Here is a 25,801-nt window from a genome sequence, read left to right as displayed (position 1 = left end):
GCTTTTGCAAATGATATTTGGACATTAATGCGTACCTGTTTGATTTGCATTGTTAGTTGTATTCACATCAGTCTTGTCTCATTGGGCAGTGAATTTGCAGTAGAAATTATTTGGGTTTGTGTCTGGCCTTTTCATGGACAAGCAGTTGTTGAGTTAAATAAATTAAATTAAGATATACATATACGAGGAAGCTAACATCAGAAAAAAAAAAAAAAACAATGGAAAAATGTTTCTGTAAGTTTGCCAGTACTGTAGTCCCTTTCCCTTATAGCTTTGGTTCAAAATTCCTGTGATGGTTTCTGAATTCTGAAATAAATTAGACTGTGTGAAAAATCTTGTTTTCTAAACAATATTATATCTACCCTTGTCATAGCGTATTTTAACATATCTGAGAAAATGGGCTATATTTTAAATTCTTACTCATAAAGCAGTTCTTCAGGTGATCAAATTTGAAAGTTTTAAACCATAATGCTCATAATTAATAGGCTGAAAAGTTGATGTTGTTGATGAATGAGTTACAAGTTTCTTCCTTTGAAGGTTTAGTCAGCTTCATTTTGGAAATGTCAAGTGCTAAATAAGAAAAAACAAAAAAAGCTTTGACACTGAAGAAAATGAAGAGAAACCAAAATGAAAATTCAGCTCGAAGTACAGCAGGTATTGAACAACTTTTAATTTGTTTGCTGTTTTTCACATGCCACATAAAACATGTAAAGTTTATAGGAACATTTTGGAAAGAATGTTTAAAGATATTAAACACTTAGTCTAGCCTCTTTTTATAGCCAAAATTTGGTCAAGGCAAAGTATCTAGCAGTAGAGATGACAGTAAAACTAAATTTACTGAGATTTACTCTGGTTCCTTTCTTTCAAAAGTTAAGGGATTGATTTATTTATGGTTATAAACAGGAAACAAAGAAATGCATTTTTGGGTTTTTGTGATTGATTTGTTCAAAATGTTTTTAAAAGCATTTTTCTTTTCTTTTTCTTTTTTCTTTTTTGAGACAGGTTTTTCTGTGTAGCCTTGGCTATTCTGGAACTAGCTCTGTAAACTAGGTTAGCTTTGATTTGAACACACAGAGATCTACCTACCTCTGCCTCCAAAGCGCTAGGATTAAAGGTATGTGCCACCAGAGCCTGGCTGTTTTCTAATATTTTGTATTGTTTTTATTTTCCCAATTGTTGGGTAACCTAAGAATAGAAGTCAAGAATGACAAGAGCCAGGGAAATGATTATGATGTACAATAAAGATTATTATAATAATTTATGGTGGAATACCATATTCTAGACATTTAGTCAAAAGTATTATTTAATCGTTATCATCACATCTGTTTTCTAGATAAGACACCAAGGCACAAAGACCTTAAACAAATAATCTGTTGAGTGGTAGAAACAGGACTTGAACTCTGGTTTTAGAGTTTATTCTCTCTCCCTTTTCTGAAACAGGGTCCTGGACTCACTTTGTAGACCAGGCTGGCCTTGAATTCACAGAGATGTGCCTGCCTCTGCCTTTGCCTTCCTGAGTGCTGGGATCACAGGCATGTGCCACTGCTGCCCAGCGTAGAGTCCATACTCTTAATGTTATACTTCTCTGTATATATCATTGTCACAAAAAATTTAAGGAAACTGTTCACATTTAACTTTGAAGTTATATTTCAAATCCTCTTTGAAGGCATAGTTAAAACCTTGGCATCCTGATTCTAGTTTTTCATTAGAGATATTCCAGAGTTAGTATTCTCTTGTAGGAAAGTGAGAATGGGTCAGCTAGACAATGGTAGAGTGTCAAGAGTTTCTGAACTGAGATTTAGGAACTTGGGTTTTATCTAGGTGTTTTTTTTTTTTTTTTTTTTTTTTTCAATTCTTGCTTTGAAGACCTCTTGACCCTGAATTCTCTTCTTTTGACTGGAGAACCTGCTTTTGCGATCTGGAAGAAGTGGTAGTAATATTTACTTGGATTGAGTATAGTTATTCTCTTAAGAAAGTGCTTGTCAACCTGTGGGTCAAGAACCCTTTAGGGGTTGCATATCAGGCATCCTGAAAGTCATGTATTTATATTGCAATTCATAACAGTAGCAAAATTATAGTTATGAAGAGCAATGGAATAATTATATGGTTGGGATCACCACAGCCTGAACCGTATTAAAGGATCACAGCATTAGAAAGGTGGAGAACCATGGTTGGAAGACATTACCAAAATGATCCATAGAAAAATATCATTATAGATACCTGGGGTACTTGTTAAAATTATAATTTTAGGTTCCAGACTTGAGATAAAAATTTCAACATTGGGGATTGTGACCTTGGAACTTACATATTAATCAGAATGAGTCAAAATAAAGTTTGATAACTATGGCTTGAGAGGTTGTGGTCACACTCTAAAGCATGGTTAAAGTTTTAGAAAGCATTGTTCAGAGTTTTTTCCTTCTTAGCTTTGATATATACTATAAGTACTCTGTAGCTGATAAGGAAATAGACAAGCAGAAAAGGGAAATAAGGAAAAGAAAAGACAGGTTTGGGAAAAGTTTGGAGATTTAAAACGACAGGAATTGCTTAGAAATAAGAATTAAAGTAATAAGACAGAATAAGAAAGGACCTTAGAGATACTGGTGAGCTATTTAGGACTTCTAAAGATCATAAAAATCATTTCAAGGGCATAGAAATACATCTTTAGTGTATTAGCATATAGAAGTAGACCTTAAATTTTCCATCATTACAAATTATTAATGGAAATGATTCTAGAAGTAGACATGCTCATTTACTTATTTCGTTCTAATTTATTGGTACATTCTATATAGGCTGTTTGCCTGTGCCATTGTTCAATCAGAAAAAGAGGAACAGACAGCCTTTAACTTCTAATCCACTTCAGAATGATCCAGGTATCAGTACTGTTTCTGACAGTTACAGTTCCTCTTCTCTACCAACAGGTAAGAAAACGAGGAAAGTAAACTTTCAAGGGAAAAAGACTAGGGTTGTAGAAAATTACTGGGTCTCTCATTGCAGAAAGTTCCTGCTACTTTTCACTGCCCAGATATAGAGTTTACTTGGCTCCTTCTGAGCATTCCAGCACAGGAGTTTTGAGTTGCCTTGTCTACGAGGGTGGCTTAGCATTTAAATGGAGTATCTTTATGTCTGGAGCCTTTGTTTTACTAAAGTAGGAACCTACATTGCAAAGACTATTTTTTTTTCTCAAAACATAGATTACTGTGCTTTATATACTCAATAGGAAAGGATGGAAGGGCTTGAGTTACTTCAGAAACAGGGAAAAGTGTGTATAGAGTATAAGAAAGAAAATGGGAAAAATAGACTGTAGAAAGGCATACGCCCAGGAATTTCTGGTGCTTGGTTCTAGTCATACTTTCGGAAGGCATTTTTGCCTGTCTTTGTCTGTTGTCTCCCTTACTCTTTTCTGGGATCTGAAAATTCTTAAGTTGAAACTTAACCACTGAGTAGGAGATGGGCCTTTTGGAGGTGCTTAGAGTTGAGGACTCTACCCCTACAACAGGATGAAGGAGAAGTACTGTTTGCTGCTTCTGTCATGTGAGGACACGAAGAGGGATTATCTCTGAAGTGAGAACAAGCTTTCACCAAATGTCTAGTTTGTTGTCACCTCGATCTAAGATGTTTTAGTCTTTAGCACTGTCAAAAATTCTTCTTTGTAAATTACCCAATTTAAGATATTTGGTGGTCTTAAGATATTCTCCTCTAAAACAAGTATCAGGACAGGAGCCTACCACAGAGGGCCTCTGAAAGACTCTACCTAGCATTGTATCAAAGCAGATACTGAGACTCATAACCAAACCTTTGGCAGAGTGCAGGGAGTCTTATGAAAGAAGGGGGAGTTAATATGACCCAGAGAGGATAAGAGCTCCACAAGGACCGAATATATCTGGGCACAGGGGTCTTATATGAGACTGTTTTCCCCCACAAAGGACCATGTATGGTTATAACCTAGAACCTCTGCTCGGATGTAGCCCATGGTAGCTCAGTATCCAATTGTGTGTCCCTAGTAAGGGGAAAAGGGACTATTTCTGACATGAATTCAATGGCGGGCTCTTTGACCTCCCCAACCACCAAGGGAGGAGCAGCCCTGCTAGGCCACAGAGGAGGACTTTGCAGCAAGTCCTGAAGATACCTGATAAACCAGGGTCAGAGGAAAGAGGAGGAGATCCTTCCCTGTCAGTGGACTTGGAAAGGGGCAGGGAGAAGATGAGGGAGGGAGGGTGGGATTGGAAGGGAGCAGGATACGGCTGGGATACAGAGTTAATAAAATGTAACTAATAATAAAAATTAAAAAAAAAAGATACTCTCCTCTAGTATGCTTCCTTATAGCTTCAACCAGCACATTATATAAGTTGTCATTGCTGGGAGTTTATTACATATTCTAACTCTGCTTTTCAGAGATTGACTGCCTTCTGTAACTCTTGATTAAGTTTTAGAGTCAGGAAGCTTCTAATACGTGTTACCTTTTAAGTAAGACCTCTAGTGAGTGTTGGAAGATCTTAAATATTTGTTGACTTTATTTTTTCACTGTATAATCTAGATCCATCTATCCATCCATCCATCCATCTATCTATTGTTGTGCCCAATTTGAGAGACCCCAAAAGACCACTAGGAGTTGAGTCTGTTGCACATCACATGAGGATCTTTATTCAAGCTTGAATAAAGATTAATTAAGCTCAGGCCACCAGTCTTCCCTGATGTAGCAGGTTAGAAAGTGAGGCCTGGAGTCTCAGGGGGTCAGAATTTTTAAAGGGAAAAACTGCAAGCAGGAAATTCCAAGCCTTGGTGTTACAAGGAAGGGTAAGATTGGGTATGGGGGGGAAGTTCAGCAAGTGAAGTGACCTTCAGGCCAATTGTTCCAAGCCTTCCAAATGGCAAGATATCTAAGATAGTTTTATGATAGCCTGCTGGGTGGAGGACCCATCAACACATTCTATGGCATTTAACACATTCTGTGGTATTTATGACAACCTATGGAGTGGAGGCCTGATTGTAGTTATCTATTAACACATTCTATGGTATCCACAACAACCTGCGGGGGTGGAGAGCCAGGTGGCCCTTCTCAGAACCTGAAGGTGGGGGCCAAGTCACTCCAAGGACGGTCAACGTAAGATAGAGTCTGAGAAACAAAATGGAGCCACCCCTGCCATCCTCAGTTCCTTCACTATCTGTGTGTGTATGTGTGTTCTAGAGATGAGACTCAGGTCATTAGGCTTGATGTCAAGGCTTCCCACTATGCCATCTTGCTCACTGGCTCAATGTTCACTGACTTTTTACTTCCCTCTGGGAGAAAACACTAATAGGCAGACATTCTGAAGTATATTTGGTATATTCTTGGTATCTATATTTAAATTTTGGAAACAAATTTCAAAATTATTGGAATTATATGAATAAAATATTAAAATACTTTTATGTATAGCAATACTCAATTCAAAAATTTTCAGTGTGCTTTGATGCAGTCATTGTTTTTCTTCCACAATAGGAATTTAAAGTATAGCGTTAACATATAACATTCCTATTTTTAAAATTTGTATTTTATTATTAGTATGTGTGTATGAGTGTACACATGTATGATGGTGTGTGTGTGTGTGTGTGTGTGTGTAGGTGTGTAGGTCAGTGGACACATTTTTTGAGTCATCTTTCACTGTGAATTCTGGTATGAATCATAGCATATGAGGTTTACATGGCTAGTGCCTTTTTCCACAGAGCCATCTGTGGCCCTCATTTCCATTTTATGTATAAATGGTAGAAATTCACATGGATGTGTCAGCGTTTATCTGATCATTCGCCACCATTAAAACTTTCCTCACCATTTAAAATGTTTTAAAAGTAGCATGAATACGGATCTTGAAAAATTACAAGTGTGAGTTATTCAGTGAGGAAATAAGAATTTTTATCTTGATCTGTTAGTCTTTAATATGATCAACACAAGAAGAGAGTATGGGGATAGAGAGATGGCTGAGTGGTTAAGGAGGGCTTACTGGTCTTTCAGAGGACCTGAGTTTGGTCCCAACACCCATGTTAGGTGTCTGACAACTACTTTATTATTCCATCTCCAGTGGATCCTTGGCATGGCATCTATGAACACTTCCACTCATGCACATATTTAAACATAAAATGGAAATCTTTAAAATATAAGAGAGTAACTAGAACAGAATTAAAAATGTCAGTGTATAGCATACATAGTAAGGATTAGATTTGATGTTAAAATGTTATCTTACTCTCTGATTCTGTGTCTTCATTATTTTCATATACTAGCTGTGTAGTTGCCCCGTTATGATGCATTTCTTGATGTGGGGTGGAATAAGGTTTAGGAAACACCAGATTAAACTAAATTTATGTTGTCAATTACAAAGCACCACTATATTAGGATCGGTTGTGGAAAAGGATTAAACTATCATCTTTGCTTAAATACAGCAAGAAAGAACGACATCAAAAAAAATTAAGCAGGCTACGATAAATCCTACAACCAAGTACTACTAAAGATAGTCACTATATCTTCAACTTGTTAGCGCTCCCAAATTAAATAAATGTAAAGAATTATTTTGAAAAAAATTTCATTTTTATCTGTGTTCTTATACTTTTGAGGTTGGGAGTGGGAAGCTGTGAATCCAGAGGTGACACCTTTAAAGAAAACAATGAATACAGGGTATGTGGAAAAATATGAACCAATAAATGTGTGTCTGTTACCAACTAATGTTACTTTCTGTATATATCTTACATTTCTCAATTTGAAAACTGTGTTTAACAAGATTTTTTTTTTTGAAAGGCAAATACCAGCTTCTGCTTCTTATCCCCCGAGAAGTCAAGATTATGCATCTAAATCTATTCAGTCAAATGTTGAAAGAAGCCAAAGTGGTTGGGGGTGAGTCTGCACATGTTTTCTTTCCTTTTAAAAAATCTTTTTCCTTTCTTAGAAATACATTTAGAAATTTCTACATTAATAACAAACTGATATTTGAATATAATCTATGTATGCCTTCCGGTCTACTTTAAATTACACAATGTAAAATAATGTAAATGTTACACAGTTGTCATTAAGAAATGACAAACTAAAAAAAAGAAATGACAAAGTTTATGTTGGATATAGATGTAATTTTCTTCCAGATATTTTTGATTTGTTTAAGTAGAATTTGTGGGTATATATGGAAGGCTTAAACTGAGTTAAAAATAATAGGTTTTCATACAGATCTCTTTCTTTTTTTTGTTATGATCCTTATCTTCCCCCTATCGCTATCCTCATTCTTACATAAATCCTTCCATTTCCAGTATTTCCATCTCTACTTTCATATCATGGATGTTCTGATTTACTCCCCTTAAGGTAACTTCTTCAACATCCCCTTTCTAGCTTCTTGGCCTCTACAGGTACTTTTAAATATACACATCAAAAAATTTGAAGCTAGGATCCACATATACGAGAACATGGCATTTGTCTTTATGAGCCTGGATTTCCTCACTTAGTATAGTAATTTCTAGTTCCATCAATTTACTGGAAAATTTCACAATTTTATTATATTTTTTACAACTGAATAAAATTCCATTTTATTTATTAATCAGATTTTTATTATTTATTCACTGCTAATGGAAATCTAGGCTGATTTCCTTTCCTAGCTATTGTAGTTAGATGAAGAAGAATCTTTGTAGTAGGATATAGAATCCTTTGAGTATATGCCCCACAGTGGTATTGCTTGGTCGTATGGTAGTTCTATTACTAGATTTGACATATAACCTTTATTTCCTACTCCAACTCTGTCCTTTCAACATGTTCCCTTTAACTTTTTTTTTTCCTTCTTGAGACAGGGTATCTGTGTAGTCTTGGCTGTCCTGGAGCTTACTATATAAACTAGGATGACCTGAACTCACAGAGATTCTCCTGCCTCTTCCTTCTTAGTGCTGGGATTAAAGCCACTCTCCTTTTAAGTAATCCATTGAGTTCAGTTGGTGTTGTCTGTGGTGTGTGGCTACTCTAAAGCATGGGAATCTTGTCAGTGGCCTCATCAAAATGGAACAACTCTCCTCCAGAAACTGTCAGCTGCCAATAGTTCCTCAATGCGGGGTGAGGACAGAGCTTATCTACTGCATCTGTGATGAAGGTTTGGCTGGTTTCATCTTGTGTGGATAACCCAGCTCCTGTGAATTCATGAGTGCAATTGCTGTACCGTGTCCAGAAGGCATTTCATAGCACTCCTGCCTTCCACTAGTTCTTACATTTCTATTGTGAGAAGCTTCCACATTTAATTTTCATAATGCAGGTACCAGTTTGCACTCTTACCAGCAGTGAATAAGAGCTCCTTTCTCCCATGTCCTTGTCAGCATTTGTTTCTGTGGTGACACAGAATCTCAAAGTAGGTTTAATTTGCATGTCCCTGGTGGCTAATGAACACTTTAAAAAATGTCCATTAACCATTTCTCTTTTCTTTCAGAGCTCTCTGTTCAAATCTACAGCTTGCTTTTTATTTTCATTTATTTATTTATTTTTTTAAATTGGGTTGCCTCTTGTTTATGTTTTGAGTTCTTTGTGTATTCTAGATATTAATCCTCTGCAGAAATATATCTGGCAAATATTTTCTCCCATAATGAAGATTGTCTCTTCAGTTGATTGAACATGCTCTTTGCTATATAGAATCTTTTTAAATAAAATATTTATTTATTTATTATGTATACAGTGTTCTGCCTGGATGTACACCTGCATGCCAGAGGAGGACACCAGATCTCACTATAGAAGGTTGTGGGCCACGATGTGGGTGCTGGGAATTGAACTCAAGACCTCTGGAAGAGCAGCCAGTGCACTTAACCACTAAGCCATTTCTCCAGCCCTATGCTTTTTAATTTCATGAGATCCCATTTCTCAATTGTTGCCCCTGTTTCCTGTGCAATTAGAGCTCTATTTGGAAAGTCTTTACCTGTGTCTTTATCTTAGAGTTGGTCTTACTTTTTTTTCTAATACTTTCAGGTTTTATTTTGGGATCATTGATCCATTTGAAGTTGTTGTTTCCCGCCACCCCCAACCCTGCCCCCTGTTTGAGAGAAAAATACCTATTTCTTCTGTGGTAGATAAGTGCATAAAAATCTAATTGATAGTGAAAGTATACCAATTCAAGAGAAAAGCTCCAAGGCTGCAGAGTGTCAGAGTGATTCTTCTGACTAAATAAAGGTTCACTGAGATGTATAGACTTTGGGTCAAGCAAGTACTTACTTGAGTAGCTGCAATAATATAGATGTTTTGTTTGTTTGTTTGTTTTTGCGAGTTCTTTAATTAGGTGCTTAATTGTTCTGTGTTTATTCTTACTCAGAAATATAGAAAAAAAGATCATGTTTTTAGGAAGCCATCAGGGTTAATTCTGTTTTTCTTTATTTTCTGGAAATATGAGTAATATGGCATGTTTTGTAGTGATTGTCAATGTTTTTTGTTTTTTGTTTTTTTTTTTTTTTTCCAATAAATAGCATGTGTGAGAAGTTACATACAGTAGCATGGAGAACTCAAGTTAGCGCCATCATGGAAAAGCTTACCCCAGCATGGGTGATAACTTCATAGAAGCTCATCTCTGAAGCTCCTTGCCAAGAGTCTCCTCTCTGCAACCTTTTCTTTCTGCTTATTTAACTGTGGGAGGGCATGGTGAATCTTGTGATTTTCTGAGTCTTGTGAATTTCATAAGCTGCCTAAATCTTTTGAGCCTCCTTCTTTCATCCAGGAAGGAGTATTTCAATTTAGAGGAAATAGCTGCACAGTAGAGGGTATATCACATACTTAATAAATAGCAATAATTCTACTATTTTTGGATATTAATGATGTTTATGGTATTTGTAACTTAAAGATTCATGATTTTTTTTCATCCTTTTTTATAGTTAAGATGTTAACAGTATTTCTCAAACTACATAAGCCTTAGGCTTCATAAAACCTAGGCCTTTTGCTGGTTCCCTCCCCGCTTTTATTTATTTATTTACTTTTAAGCAAAGGGTGGGTAATGTGATTGCCTTGTAACACTTGCAGTATTTCTGGGAAAATTATTCATAATTCAGAATTTGTGAATTGAACTAATTTTTTCTTTCCATATATCTCTTAACTGACCTGCTTAGAAAATATACTTTTGTATGGGTCTTATTAACATCCTGCACTGACCAGCTTTTACAAGTCATTTAGTTTAATGTGTAAATGCTGTAACAGGTTATTTAGTAGGGGTTTTCAAAGCACAGAATATTAAATAACCTTACAGGCAAGCCATAGCTTTTTACTTTTTACTTTGTAGAAAATGTCAAAATAAATATATAGAATTAAGCAAAAGCCCTTAAAATATTTCTACTTGAAAACTGTTATATATAGGCTTGAATTACAAACACAGATTTATAGCACTGTATTCTCAATAGGGAGACTGGTGTTCTCCAAGTTTTGGACTTGCCAATGACTTACTGTATAACTTTGTATGAGTTACTATTTCCCTAAGGCTCTGTCTCATCATCTAGAAAGCGAAGTAGTATTATACCGTACTATCCTGTAATGAATGATGTGTTTGAAATTTCATACTACTTACTAGCTGTAAACCACAAATTGTCATAACAATGAAAAATTTTATCAGTTGTTCCTAAATAAAAAGACACAGAGAAGTATGTTTAATTTTCACAGCTACAAAGGTGACAACAGAAATGCCAGCTTGAGAACTTGGGATAAAAATGATTTCAAACCCCAGCGTAAAACAGCAAGCCCAGCAGCAAGCAGTGAATTCAGTTCTTGTCCAGTGAATTTGGGAGCACAGCGACAAAGGCAGTTAGGAACACTTGAATTTCCTAACTTACCTGAACACAAAGAAAATGAAGTACTCAGACAGACATGTTCATCAAAACTTCCTGACTCTGCAGTGAAAGGCCCAGACAGAGCCAGTGCACTGCAGGCATTTAAACCGAGTTTTCAACAAAGTCCATTTAAGAAAACAGTGTTGGGTGACATTCCAGGAGAAAAGACTCCGAAGGTAAACATTTAAATATTAATAATAACTTATTTACATGTTTAAACATGTGGTAAATATTTAGAAAGGTACATACATGGTATGTGTAGATTAGCATGAATACCCAGTTTCCTGTTAGAGTAGATGTGTGTTAGTTTCTGAAATGTCTTAGCTATATGTTTTTTAATAGTGGCTTTTAAAAATATTTTTAAGTGGATTCTGGTCTTTACTTTTAATTATTAAGGTAACAGTAGTTTATCCATTACTTGTGGAAATAATCCATACTTTTCCCCATTATTTATTTATTCCCTTTACAGCCTGATCTCAGCTCCCTCCCTCTTCTCCCATTCTCACCCTCAGCACCCTTCCCCCACTTACTCCACTCCTCCCTCCCCCTCTCAGAGAAAGGGAGGCCCCAGCCAGATGAAAGGCATCCTCTCCCACTGAGGACAGAGAAAGGGATCCAAAGGCAGGCAACAGTCAGAGACAAGCCTTACTCTCATTGTTAGGGGTCCCACATGAAGAACAAGCTGCACATCCACTACATATGTGTGGGGTTTCTAAGTCTAGCCTGTGCATGCTCTTTGGTTAGTTTCTGTGAGCCCCCATGGGCCTGGGTTAGTTAACTTTGTAGGTCTCCTCAATCCTTCCCCCTACTCTTCCACAAGACTTCCTGAGTTCTGCTATTGTTTGGCTGTGGTTTCTGCATCTGTTTTCATCAGTTGCTGCATGAAGCTTCTCAGAGGACAGTTATGCTAGGCTCCTGTCTGCAAGCATAGCAGAGTATCAATTCATTAATAGTGTGAGAGGCTGACTCTTTCCCATGAGGTAGTTCTCAAGTTGGGCCAGTCATTGGTTTGCCATTCCCTCAATTTCTGCTCCATCTTTATCCCTATGTTTCTTGTAGGCAAGACAGATTTTGGGTCAAAGGTTTTATGTGTGGGTTGTGTCCCCTTCCCTCCACTGGAAGTCCTGCCTGGTTACAGGAGATAATGACTTCAGCCTCCATATCTCCTACTGCTAGGAGTCTCAGCTAGGGTCACCTCCATAGATTCCCAGGAGCCTCCATTGTCCCAGAGATGGCCCCTACCAATTTCTGTTCTCCCTTGACCCCTGGTCCCACCAACTCCCATCCCCAGCTCTCTTCAACTCTGATCCCCCCCCATTACCTTCTCCAACCCAACCCGTTTCCCACCCAGTTTTTTCCCTCCATCTACTTCAGATGTCTGTATAATTCCCCTTCTCAGATTCAGGTATCTCCCTTGAGCCCTCTCTGTTACTTAGCTTCTTTGAGTATGTGGACAGTCCATACTTTGTATTATGTAATTTTCCCCAAAAGATACCAGAAACATTTTCATGCAAAGTGCCAGATAACATTTTTGGCCTTATGGACTATACTGTCTTTGTTGTAGTTATTTTACTGAACTCTGATGACTGAACTCTGCTATTATAACTTGGAAGCAGCCACAGACAACACATTAATTAATGAGCGTGGCTGTGGTCCAGTGAATGTTGACAGAAACAGTGGGTTAGATTTGGAGTGTAGGTCATTATTTATTGAATTCTGCTTTATAATCTGGTCCTGTTCTGCCTTTTTTGCCTTCTATACCATTTTGCAAAGTGCTGTTCATCCAGGACCCCTCACATGGGATGGATATGGTGTATGCTTGTACATTTTTCTAGAGAACAGGTGCCTTTTTCTCAGCTGCACTTATAATTGGTCTTTAAAATGTTTTCAACACATGTGCAGGCTATTTTCTCTCTCATTTCTCACACGGGGACCCAATGGGTTGTTCTGTGAATCTCTGTGTCCTGGCAAGCTGCATTGCCCTACCTAGTGCCTCATCCGGGGATCCCTGCTTTGCTGGCTCCTCTAGAGGTTAGCCAGTGGGAGTCACTGGGAGGGTGTTGATGGGAGCAAAGGTGGAGATTTTCTTCTTTCCATGTCTGTGCCCCTTTGTGAGCCTAGATTTCATAGTCTTGGCAGTTTTATTTTATCTTTCCTGCTGTCCTCTCAGCTTCTAACTGCTGTTAGTGTTTGGGTGCTTAAGAATTCTGAATTTGTTCTGATAATAACCTGAACATTACTGTTTTTAGCAAGCAATTAGGGTAAATTCTGTTTACTTTATTTTCTGAAAATATGACTGATATAGCATGTTTTTTATAGAGATTCTTGATGTTATGTTACTTTGTTGTCACCTTAGTAACAGTGGCTCGCTGTGGCAGTCATCTTCAAATCTTGTGTAGGAGGGACAAGAAGGGGAAATTTTAAAGTTTCATCAGGTGCTCATCACAACCCTCACCCCCCAAAATGAAATTGTGTCCCAACCCTTGAAAGTTAGTATTTTTGTTTGTGTGTTTGTTTGAAGACAGTGTCTTCATATGTTGCCCTGAACTTACTATGTAGATCAGGCTGGCCTCAAGTTCATAGAGATCCACCTGCTCTGGCTTCCAAGTGCTGGGATTAAAGGTTGTATCTTCAGATTCTTAAAAAACCAACCAACCAACCAACCAACCATAAAGTATGGGGCTGGAGAGATGGCTTGGTGGTTAAGAGCACGACAACACTCCTGAAGGACTTGGTGCTCTTCCCAGGACACACATGACAGCTCACAACCTTCTGAAACTCCAGTTCCAGGGGATCTGACCCCCTTTTCTGTGGGCACCAGGCACACACATGTGTAAACATACAGATATACATACAAAACACTTATGCAACTAAGCACAAAAATGCAAAGTACATTTCTGTTTCAGGACTTTTACATGTGCTATTCTCTGTTCCCACTTAACTACCCACTTAAAATTATAAATTCCATCTGTCTTTATCCTTTCATTGTTATTTTTCATGCATAGATGATAACAATTCCTGATGTTGTATTATACAGTATTTATTCACTTGTTTATTTGATGAATCCTATTTTACATTAGAAATTATGTGAGGGTAGATGTAATATTATTATTATTTTTTGAGACAGGGTCTCATTATGCAGCTCTCACTAGGCTGTCCTGGAACCTGCTGTGTAGAGTAGGCTGTCCTTGAACTCACAGAGATCCAACTACTCTGCCACCATGCCTGACTTGTTTGTTCACTTCTGTTTCTTTAGTAGTTTTGGCATAGAGTGGATGCCCCAAAAGCACTTAAATTTATTAGTGTATATTAATAATGCAAAATAGTATATGTGATGCTTTGATTATATTTGCATCACCTATTATTCACACCTAATCTCCCCTCTCCTCCTTTTGCTCTCCCACTTTTACACTTATTTTCTTCAGTTTTTAGAAAATAACTTTTTTAAAAATGCCTGAATGAATGAATGTGTCTACAGTATGAGCTCATTAGTGACTATTTCACTTACCTGTTTATAAAGGGACTGGCATGTAATGATTATTCAGTGAGGGAGAAAATTAATTGAGGAAATGAATAATATAAGCAATTCTTTTAAATCTTTGCTTATTATTGTATGTATGAAGTTTGTAGGGGGCATATGTGTTGTCAAAAGAGTCGGTTTTCTCTTTTCACCTTTTTATGGGTTCTGGGGATCAAACTCAGCTCATTATGCTTATATGGCAAGTGCTTTCTTTACCCTCTGTGCCATCTCTCTCATCACATAATTCTCTTCTTATTTTAAGTAATTCTGGTTTTCACTCTGCAATGCAGTAAAATGTAATAGTGGCTTTAATTTTGGGGTTTAATTGCGTTGAAACTTTTAGTAGTTCTGTTTACATACTCTACACATTTACTTATTATAAGAACCTAGACACTGCACAGATCAGAGTATTTTGAGTAAAGTGCAACACTGTTCTAAAGCTATGCTCTTTTCCCCCAAAGGAAGACCCCTTGCATGCGTTGAAGGAAAAAGATAATTCTTTAAGAATTATTTCTGCAGTCATTGAAAGCATGAAATACTGGTGTGCACAAGTGCACAAAACTGTACTTCTTTTTGAAGTATTGGGTAGGTATAATATTTCAAGAACACTGCAGTATACTGTTTAGATATTTTAAATGCCATTACGAATACCTACGATACCATTAAGAGAATACAAATTGGAAAGGAGATTATGTATATTAGGGAAAATGTAGGCTGGCTTCAAAATAACTGATGTCCACTACCAGTACTCATGAGATGGTTACTAAATGAATAGATGACATCATTTGATAAAAATTTCTGGAGCTAAACATGAATTAGGACTTACAATTTACACATGACGAAACAGATTTGCTCAAGGGGAAGGAGATAGGGAGATGTGGATAAAAAATACAAACCTGCAGTTAGGTAGGATAAATCAGCCTAGAGATCTAATGTGTTTCAGATATCTATCTATCCATATATATATATATATCAATATATCCATACCTATATATAATTATTCCAAAAGGTGGCTTGTAGGTGCTTTTATTCTGCCTCAAAAGGGGAGAGCTATATTAGTTTGATTACCTGAAGTTATGAAAACATTTATTTTTTTGTTCTTTTTCTGTTTTTGTACATTTACATGAATATATTTCATCTTAGAAAATAAAATAAAGTAAAATCAAGTTTGAACTATGTCATAAAATAGTATTAAGCTGAAGACCTGACACTAGAATACTTATTAAGTATTGTTTTTATTAAATTATGATACTTATTTGTTGTTATAGTGCATTTTATTGTTAGTACAGCTTTGAAATGCATCCAGTCTGCAGAACACACTGAAATGATACAATTCCTTCATAAAAATACCATTGTATAAGTAGAAGTAGGAGAGCTGTTATGAGATGACATTTAAATACCAACTTTTCTTCCTTAAATTTTGTATTTATCAATGTTAATTTCCCTACTTCAATGTTGCTTAGCTGTCCTGGATTCAGCTGTCACACCTGGCCCACATTATTCAAAGACTTTTCTTATGAGAGATGGGAAAAATATTCTTCCATGTGTATTTTATGAAATTGTGAGTATTTTAACGTTTATTTTCAGTGTCTATGCTAACAAAACATTAAATTACAGGCTATAGTCCCATTGCAATAAAAATGCAGTTAGCAAAAAGAATACGTAATTCATGAGTCATTATGAGGGGATTATCAAATTTTTCAGGACGTAGCTTCTTGCTAGTTTGTTAGAAGCCTTATTGAGGTTAGAGTTGTTCCTCTGTGGCAGGTTACCTGTGTGTGCCTAGCTATCTTGTAAGCAACACAGAGAAAAATACCATTTGGGGTTATCCATGTTTAATTGGTCATATTATAAAATAAACATTAAACTTTAGATGAAGCAATAAATATTTTTTTACTTTTATGTTTTGAAAAACAGGATCGTGAACTTCCAAGACTGATTAGAGGCCGAGTTCACAGGTGTGTTGGACACTACAACCCAGACAAAAACATTTTCAAGTGTGTTTCTGTCAGACCAGCATCTACTTCAGAACAAAAGACTTTGCAGGCATTTGTTACAATTGCCGATGCTGAGATGAAGTATCACACCAGAGTAATGAATGAAATGTAAATAGTGACAAAGGCTGTTATGCAAGTTTCTTTTGTATAATTAGAAGCATTTACTCTTACTAATTTACCACTTGCAAGGTTTTTTTTTTTTTTTTTATTTTTCTTTTTAGTTACATTTTGTTAACTCCGTGTCCCAGCTGTATCCCGCTCCCTCATTCCCTCCCCAACCCCACACTCCCTCCCTGGTCTCCTCCCTGCCCCTTTCCAAGTCCCCTGATAGGGGAGGACCTCCTCCCCTTTCATCTGTCCCTGTTTTATCAGGTATCTTCAGGGCTGGCTGCAAAGTCCTCCTCTGTGGCCTAACTGCTCCTCCCCTGGGGGGAGGTGTCAAACAGCCTGCCCTTGAGATCCTGTTAGAAATAGTCCGTGTCCCCCTTACTTTGGAAAACTACTTGGTTACTGAGCTACCACAGGCCACATCCGAGCAGAAGTTCTAGGTTATATCCATAGATGGTCCTTGGTTGAGTTTCAGTCTCAGAAAAGACCCTGTGCCCAGATATATTTGGTCCTTGTAGAGCTCCTATCCTTTCCATATCAAACTAACTTCCCTTCTTTCATATGATTCCCTGCACTCTGCCGAGGGTTTGGTTATGAGTCTTAGTGTCTGCTTTGAAACACTGCTAGGTAGAGTCTTTCAGATGCCTTTTGTGGTAGACTCCTGTCATAAGTTCAAGGCACATCCCATTTGTCTTGCAAGGTTTTATCACTCTTGTTTTCCTGTATTTCACTAATTTAAAAAAATAAAGCATTTCTTACAGATTTGACCAAAATAGCTAGATTTTTTTTTTAATTTTGAAGTTTTATTGAACTGTGCTTTACATATCAGATAAATCTCCATTTAAATTGTGGAATTAAATTTTTAGTATGTTCACAAAATTATACAACCATTGCCATTATCTAGATACAAAAAATTTCATCACTGCCATAGAATACATACCCGTCAACAGTTACTCTCCATCTCTTCTCAGGTCTACTAGCTCCTACTAGCTATGATTTTTTTCTGTTCTGTGCATTTCAAAGTAGAGCTAGTTTTCATATATGCTAAATGATTTTTAAAATTTATTAAGAAGGCAAATTACTTGAAATAAAAATTTTGAGCTGATACTGAAAGTTGTCCAGAGAAATTTATATTGATATTGTATTTTTCTTTTTATCTACTTTTTTTTTGGTAGAAAGTTCCTTTTCCATGAACAAGTTTATTATTATATATTGAATAAGGTGTGTGCAAGGGAATCAAAATTGAGTAGGGTTGGTGGTGAAATTTACCAATAGTGGTTAGTTGATGGATCATGAAGTTTTCTCATATAGTAATATGTAGGGAAAGTCTTTGAAACAAGCTTTTGTGCTGTTCGCAGGATTTGCTTTATAAGTACCATGTCTTACCTGAATTGTTAATGTTCCGTCTCTCAGACCTTGTCTGTAAATCCACATTAGCGTCCCTCTATGCTTCATGTGAAAGGATCTCTAAAGCTGGTTCGCACTGCACACTTGATTTGCTGCTCACCAGTCTTTAGAACTGTGCTTGGCTGAGTGAGATAGGTGTTAAGAAACAGCATATGCCTTAAACAGAGACATGACCCCAGAGGGCGTGTGAGATAAGTGGAATGTGTCCTGTCCTGCTTGGGAGAGCCTGCCGTTGAGACCCTGCTGCCATCTATCCCAAGACATAAACGAAGTAAATACTGAGTAAATCCCTTTTGGATTTCTGACCTTTTGTATTTATTATTGACATATAAAATCTACTGAGTTCATTTAGTGTTGTTTTTAGAGCTGACCACTAGGAATTGGATAACCTAGCAGAGGTTTCATCCTAGGAGTGGCCTCTTCCTCATCCCTGTTGGCATGTCAGCTGGAGTGGTCATGATTCAGGTTTTGTGTAGGCAACCAGACTGTTGAACTTCCATGGGTGCACATCCCTTTCATTTCTATAAGACACTATTTCCTAGCAGAAGTGGCTCTCTGGCTCTTACAATCTTGCTCTTCCCTCCTGTGATCTTCCCTGAACCTAATGTATAGGGATTGTGTTGCAGATGTGGGTACGCAAGATTGAAAACTAATTTTACTATTTTTGCTAAAATGCTGCATTTGCTATAATTTATCAGACAGAAATAGATACTTAATCTACTTGATTTTAACCATAGGACTGAAAAACATCTATTGTAGGTGTAGGTTCTTCTCTAACATGGGATAAACATTTTTAAAAAATTATTTTTTAGATATATACCTAGGAGTGGTATAGCTGGATCTTGAGGTAGCACTCTTCCTAATTGTCTGAGAAAGTGCCAGATTGATTTCCAAAGTGGTTGTACAAGTTTACATTCCCACCAGCAAGGGAGAAGTGATCCCCTTTCTCCACATCCTCTCCAGCAGGTGTTGTTACTTGAGTTTTTGATCTTAGCCTTTCTGGTGGGTGTAAGGTGAAATCTCAGTGTTTTGATTTGAATTTCTCTGATGACTAAGGATGTTGAGCATTTCTTTAAGTGTTTCTCTGCCATTTGATATTCCTCTATTGAGAAGTCTCTGTTTAGCTCTGTATCCCATTTTTTTTTAAATTGGATTACTTAATTTGTTGCTTTTTAACTCTTGAGTTCTTTATATATTCTGGATATTAGCCCTCTGTCAGATACAGGGTTGTTGAAGATCCTTTTTCCAATCTGTAGGCTGTCGTTTTGTTCTTACAGTGTCCTTTGCTTTACAGAAGCTTTTCAGTTTCATGAGGTCTCATTTATTAGTTGTTGATCTTAGAGCCTGTGCTGTTGGTGTTCTGTTCAGGAAGTTGTCTCCTGTGCCAATGAGTTCAAGGCTCTTCCCCACTTTTTCTTCTAACAGGTTTAGTGTGTCTGGTTTTATGTTGAAGTCTTTGATCCATTTGGACTTTAGTTTTGTGCAGGGTGATAAGTATGGATCTATTTGCATTTTTCTACATGTAGATACCCAGTTAGATCAGCACCATTTGTTAAAGATGCTATCTTTTTTCCATTGTATGGTTTTGGCATCTTTGTCAAAAATCAGGTGTCCATAAGTGTGTGGGTTTATTTCTGGGTCTTCTATTAGATTCCATTGATCCACCAACCTGTTCCTATGCCAGTACCATGCAGTTTTTTTTAAGTTTTATTTTCTTATTAATTAATTAATTAGTTAATTAATTAATTTCTTAAATTTTATTTTTTCTTATCAATTACATTTTATTAACTCTGTATCCCAGCTGTATCCCGTTCCCTCATTCCTTCCCAATCCCACTCTCCCTCCCTCATCTCCACCCTGCCCCTTTTCAAGTCCACTGATGGGGGGACTTCCTCCCCATTCATCTGATCCTGTTTTATCTTCAGGTATCTTCAGGGCTGGCTGCAAAGTCCTCCTCTGTGGCCTAACAGGACTGCTCCTCCCTTGGGGGGTGGGGAGGTCAAAGAGCCAGCCATTGAGTTCCTGTTAGAAATAGTCCTTGTTCCCCTTACTATGGGAAACCAGTTGGTTACTGAGCTACCACGGGCTACATCCGAGCAGAAGTTCTAGGTTATATCCATACATGGTCCTTAGTTGAATGTAAGTCTCAGAAAAGACCCTGTGCCCAGATACGTTTGGTCCTTGTGGAGCTCCTATCCTTTCCCCATCATACTAACTCCCCTTCTTTCATTCTTTCCCTGTACTTTGCCGAAGGTTTGGTTATGAGTCTTTGTATCTGCTTTGAAAACACTGCTAGTTAGAGTCTTTCAGATGCCTTTATTTATTTATTTTTAATTAAATTTTTTATTTTTTATATTAATTACAGTTTATTCACCTTGTATCCCAGCTGCTGTCCCCCTCTTTCATCCCCTCCCAATCTTCCCTCATCTTCTCCTATGCCCCTCTCCAAGTCCACAGATAGGGTGGTCCTCCTCCCCTTCCATCTGACCCTAGCTTATCAGGCCTCTTCAGAACTGTCAGCATTGTCCTCCTCTGTGGTCTGGCCAGGCTGTTCCTCCATAAGGGGGTGGCGGTCAAAGAGCTAGCCACTGAGTTCATGTCAGAGACAGCCCCTGTTCCCCTTTATTACTTTCGCTCTAGAGTACAGCTTGAGATCAGGGATGGAGATACCTACAGAAGATCTTTTATTGTAGAGGATTGTTTTAGTGATTCTGGGTTTCTTGTTATTCCATATGAAGCTGAGAATTTTTCAAGATCTGTAAGAATTTGTGTTGGTAATTTGATGGGAAGTGCATTGAATTTGTAGATTGCTTTTGGCAAGATGGCCATTCTTACTATGTTAATCCTGCCAAGCCATGAGCATGGGAGATCTTTCCATCTTCTGATGTCTTCTATTTCTTTCTTCAGATACTGGAAGTTTTTTCATACAATGCTTTGACTTGCTTGATTAGAGTTACACCAAGGTACTTTATGTCCTTGTGGCTATTGTGAAGGGTGTTGTTTCCCTAATTTCTTAGCCCTTTTGTCTTTTTTTATATGCTCAAGTATACAAGGACATTTGCTCAACCATGTTTATAGCAGCTTTATTCGTAATAGCCAGAATCTGGAAACAACCCAGATGTCCCTCAATTGAGGAATAGATACAGAAATTGTGGTACATTTACACAGTGGAATACTACTCAGCAAATAAAAACACGGAAATCATAAAATATGCAGGCAAATGGTAGGAACTAGAAAGATCATCCTGAGTGAGGTATTCCAGAAGCAGAAAGACACACGGTGTATACTCACTTATAAGTGGATATTAGACATATAATATAGGATAAACATACTAAAATCTGTGCACCTAAAAAAGCTAAGCAAGAAGGTAACATGACCAATCCTTATTCAGAAAGGCAAACAGGATGGACCTTGGAAGAGGGAGAAAACAGGGACCAGGACAGGAGCCTACCCCAGAGGGCCTTTGAAAGACTCTATCCAGCAGGGTATCCAAGCAGATGCTGAGACTCATAGCCAAACTTTGGGCAGAGTGCAGGGACTCTTAGGAAAGGGGGAGATAGAAAGACCTGGAGGGGACTGGAGCTCCACAAGGAGAGTAACACAACCAAAAAATCTTTTCTGAGTCTGATACTCCAACCAAGAACCATTCATGGAGATAATCTAGAATCACTGCACAGATGTAGCCCATGGCAGCTCAGTCTCCAGGTGCCCTAGTAATGGGAATAGGGACTGTTTCTGACATGAACTCATGGCTGGCTCTTTTCTCAACTGCTCCTGAGGGGGGAGCAGCCTTACCAGGCCACAGAGGAAGTCAATGCAGCCACTCCTGATGAGACCTGATAGACTAGGGTCAGATGGAAAAGGAGGAGGACCTCCCCTATCAGTGGACTGGGGAAGGAGCATAGGAGGAGAAGAGGGAGGGAGAGAGGGCTGGATTGGAAGGGATGAGGAAGGGGGCTACAGCTGGGATACAAAGTGAATAATTTGTAGTAAATAAATTAAAGATTCAATTAAAATATTTTTTCTTTTTTAAAAATTTTAGTTTACTTATTTTACATCCCAAGGTGTCCATTCCTCTTCTCATCCCTATACCTCCCTTCCTACTTTTCCCTTCTCCTCTCCCTTCCTCCCAGAAAAGGGGAGCTCCCCTACCCTGGTATTACATCAAATGATAGGCTACTCCCCATCACCTCAAGTCACACCAGGACTGAACATGCTCTCACCCTCTGAGGCCAGGCAAAACAGCCTTGCTGGGAAGTGATCTAAAAGCAGGCAATAGAGTCCATGTTAGAAACAGCCACTGTTTGTCCACTCGCCAGGTGACCCATGTGAAGACCAAGCCACTCATTGTCCACATCTGTGCAGGGGCCAACGTCCAGACCATGCATTCTCCTTAGTTGATATCTCATCTCTAGAAGCTGTGTTTCCTGTCCCCTCCAGGTCCTTCATCTTTCCTCCAACACTTCTACAAGATCCTCAGAGTTTTGCCCCATGCTTGGCTGCAAGTCCCAGCATCTGTACTGATCCATTGCTGGGTGGAGCCTCCCAGACTACAGTCAAGTTAGGCTCCTGTCTTCAAGAATAGAAGAGCGTCATTAATCGTGCCAGCTGCCAGCTCTCTACTGTGGGGTGGGTCTCAGGTTGGGCCAATTATTGGACTTTCCCTCAATCTTCCTTCTTTATCCCTGTACTTCATGTGGGCAGGGTAATTTTTGGATCAAAGGTTTTGTGGATGGGTTGTTGTTCTCTTTCTTCCACTAGACCTGCCTGGCTAGGAGGTGGTCACTTCAGTCTTCATGTCCACTTCCCCCCCGTTAGGAGCCTCAGCTAGAGTCACCCCCATGTCCTCCCAGGATCCTACCCTGTCTCAGGCTTCCAGCTTGACAAAGAGATGCCTCCCTCAGTTTCCCTTCTTGTTCCCAGCCCTCTTACCTCCCACCCCCATGCTCCCACATGTGATTCCCATCCTTGTTTCCCTCCCCATTCCATCTCCTGCCCAATCCCCTCTCTTCATCCACTTCTGCTGTCTAATCTATTTCCCCTTCTGAGTAACACTCTAGTACTATCCCCATGAGCTCTCCTTATTTCTTACTTCTTTGGGTCTGTGGGTTGTGGAATGGTTATCCTTTACTACAGGTCTAATATTCGCTTATAAGTGAGTACATTCAATGTGGGTCTTTCTGGGTCTGGGCTACCCCACTCAGGATGTTCTTTTCTAGTTCCATCCATTTGCCTGCAAATTTCATGGTTTCCTTGTTTTTAATTGCTGAGTGGTATTCCATTGTGTTAATGTACCACAATTTCTTCATTATCTAGGCTGTTTCCAATTTCTGGCTATTATGAATAAAGCTGCTATGAACATAGCTGAGCAAGTATCCTTGTTGTTTGGTGGAGCATCTTTTAGGTACATGCCCAGGAGTGGTGTAGCTGAATATTGAGGTAGAGCTATTCCCGATTTTTAAAGAAAGCACCAGATTGATTTCCAGAGAGGTACAAGTTTGCACTCTCACCAGCAATGGATGTGATCTCCTTTTTCCACATCCTCACCAGCAGGTGTTGTCACTTGAGTTTTTGATCTTACCCATTCTGACTGGTGTAAGATATAATCTTAGAATTGTTTTGATTTGTATTTCCCTGATTATTAAGGACATTGAGCATTTAAGTGCTTCTCAGGCATTTGAGATTCCTTTGTTGTGAATTCTCAGTTTACTTCTGTACTTCATTTTTTAACTGGATTATTTTATTTGTTGATGTTTAATTTTTTAAGTTCTTTGTATATTTTGGATATTAGCTCTCTGTTTAATGTAGAGTTGGTGAAGATGTTTTCCCAATTTGTAAGCTGCCGTTTTGTTCTATTGACAGTGTCCTTTGACTTACAGAAGCTTCTCAGTTTCATGAGATTCCATTTATTAATTGTTGATGTCAGAGCCTGAGCTGCTGGTGTTCTAGTCAGGAAGTTGTCTCCTATTCCAGTGAGTTCTAGACTTTTCCCCACTTTGTCTTCTAACAGATTTAGAGTCTCTAATTTTATGTCAAGGTCTTTGATCCACTTGGACTTGAGTTTTGTGCAGGGTCATTTGCATGTTTCTATAGTCAGACAAGCACCATTTGTTTTAAGATGGTTTTTTTTTTAATTTTTATTTATTTATTTATTTTTATTTTCCATTGTATGGTTTTGGATTCTTTGTCAAAAATCAAGTGCCTGTAGGAGTGTGGGTTCCATTGATCAACCTATCTGTTTCTATGCCAATACCATGCAGTTTTTTTTATTACTCTTGCTCTATAGTATAGCTTGAAATCAGGGATGTTGATAATGCCAGAAGTTCTTTTATTGCACAGAATTGTTTTGGCTATTTTGGGTTTTTTGTTTTTCCATATGAAGTTAATGGTTGCTCTTTCCAGGTAAAGAATTGTGTTGGAATTTTGATGGGAATTTCATTGAATCTATTGATGGCTTCTGGAAGGATGGCCATTTTTACTATGTTAATCCTACCGGTCCACCACCATGGGAAATCTTTCCAACTTAGAAAATCTTAAATTTCTTTCTTCAAAGACTTGAAGTTCTTATCATACAGGTATTTCACTTGCTTGATTAGAGTTACATCAAGATATTTTATATTATTTGTGGCTGTTGTGAAGGATGTTGTTTCCCTAATTTCCTTCTCAGTCCTTTTGTTGCTTGTATAAAGGAGGGCCACTGACTTTTTGGAGTTAATTTTGTATCCAGACACTTTGCTGAAGGTGTTTATCAGCCATAGGAGTTCTTTGGTAGGATTTTAGGGGTCACTTATGTATACTATCATACACTCTGTGAATAGTGATACTTTGACTTCTTCCTTTCCAATTTTTTTTTGCATTTCTAATTCTTTTTTTTCTTTATTAATTACACTTTATTCACTTTGTATCCCCCCTGTGGTTCCCTCCCTCCTCCTGTCCCAATCCCTCCCTTCCTCCACCCTCTGCATGCATGCCCCTCCCCAAGTCCACTGATAGGGGAGGACTTCTTTTCCTTCCTTCTGATCCTAGTCAATTAGGTCTCACCAGAAGTGGCTGCATTGTCTTCTTCTGTGGCCTGGTAATATTCCTTTCCAATTTCTATCCTCTTGATCTCCTTTACTTGTCTTATTGCTCTAGCTAGAACTTCAAGTACTATATTGAAAAGATTAAGCAGAGAGTGGGCAGTCTTGTCTTGTCCCTGATTTTAGCAGGAATACTTTAAATTTCTCTCCATTTGGCTTGCTGTATTTTTACTTTATTGTGTTTAGCTATGTGCCTTGTATCCCTGATCTCTCCAAGACTTTAAACATGAAGGGATGTTGGATTTTGTCAAAGGCCTTTTCAGCATCTAATGAGATGATCATGTGGGATTTTTCTTTCAGTTTGTTTATATGGTGGATTATGTTGATGGATTTTCATATGTTGAACCATCTCTGCATTCCTGGAATGAAGCCTACTTGATCATGGTGGATGATATTTTTGATGTATTTCTGAATTCTGTTTGCAAGTATTTTATTGAGTATTTTTGCATTAGTGTTCATAAGGGAGCTTGGTCTGAAATTCTCTTTCTTTGTTGGATCATTAGGTCTCCTGACTGTGGCTTCATAGAATGGGTTTGGCAATGCTCTTTCTGTTTCTATCTTGTGGCATAATTTGAGGAGTACTGGTATTAGTACCTCTTTGAAAGTCTGGTAGAATTCTGTGCTAACACCATCTGACCCAGGGCTCTTTTTGGTTGGGAGGCTTTTGATGAGTGCCTCTATTTTTTTTAGGGATTATAGTTATATTTAAATTATTAACATGATCTTGATTTAACTTTGGTAACTGGTATCTATCAAGACAATCATCCATTTTATTTAGATTTTCCAATTTTGTGGTGTATGATTTTTGAAGTATGATCTAATGATTCTTTGGATTTCCTTCATGTCTGTTGTTAAACCCTCTTTTCATTTCTGATTTTATTAATTTGGATTCTCTCTCATCTATCTTT

The 25,801-nt window shown here is 37.9% G+C and overlaps 1 protein-coding gene across 1 annotated transcript; it reads left to right on the top strand.

The window, feature by feature from the left end:
* The first annotated feature begins 611 nt into the window (after nucleotides 1-611).
* Spata22 (spermatogenesis associated 22) lies at nucleotides 612-16,411 on the top strand. Its single transcript, XM_055597361.1, has 8 exons — nucleotides 612-654; nucleotides 2,790-2,918; nucleotides 6,583-6,643; nucleotides 6,764-6,859; nucleotides 10,616-10,958; nucleotides 14,764-14,887; nucleotides 15,766-15,863; nucleotides 16,220-16,411. The coding sequence occupies exons 1-8, from the start codon at nucleotides 612-614 to the stop codon at nucleotides 16,409-16,411; spliced, it is 1,086 nt and encodes a 361-aa protein (XP_055453336.1).
* Nucleotides 16,412-25,801: the final 9,390 nt, after the last annotated feature.

This window comes from Psammomys obesus, unplaced genomic scaffold (genome assembly GCF_907164565.1).
Source record: "Psammomys obesus unplaced genomic scaffold, mPsaObe1.curated_primary_1811, whole genome shotgun sequence".
Classification (NCBI taxonomy): domain Eukaryota; kingdom Metazoa; phylum Chordata; class Mammalia; order Rodentia; family Muridae; genus Psammomys; species Psammomys obesus.
Note: the sequence above shows the minus strand (reverse complement) of the source record. Positions and strands in the feature narration are given on the sequence as shown.

Coding starts and splice junctions, on each gene's coding strand:
- Spata22 (XM_055597361.1), top strand. CDS start 612: ATGAAGAGAAACCAAAATGAAAATTCAGCTCGAAGTACAGCAG. Junction 655..2,789: donor TTCAGCTCGAAGTACAGCAG/GTATTGAACAAC, acceptor CATTCTATATAG/GCTGTTTGCCTGTGCCATTG. Junction 14,888..15,765: donor ACTTCTTTTTGAAGTATTGG/GTAGGTATAATA, acceptor AATGTTGCTTAG/CTGTCCTGGATTCAGCTGTC.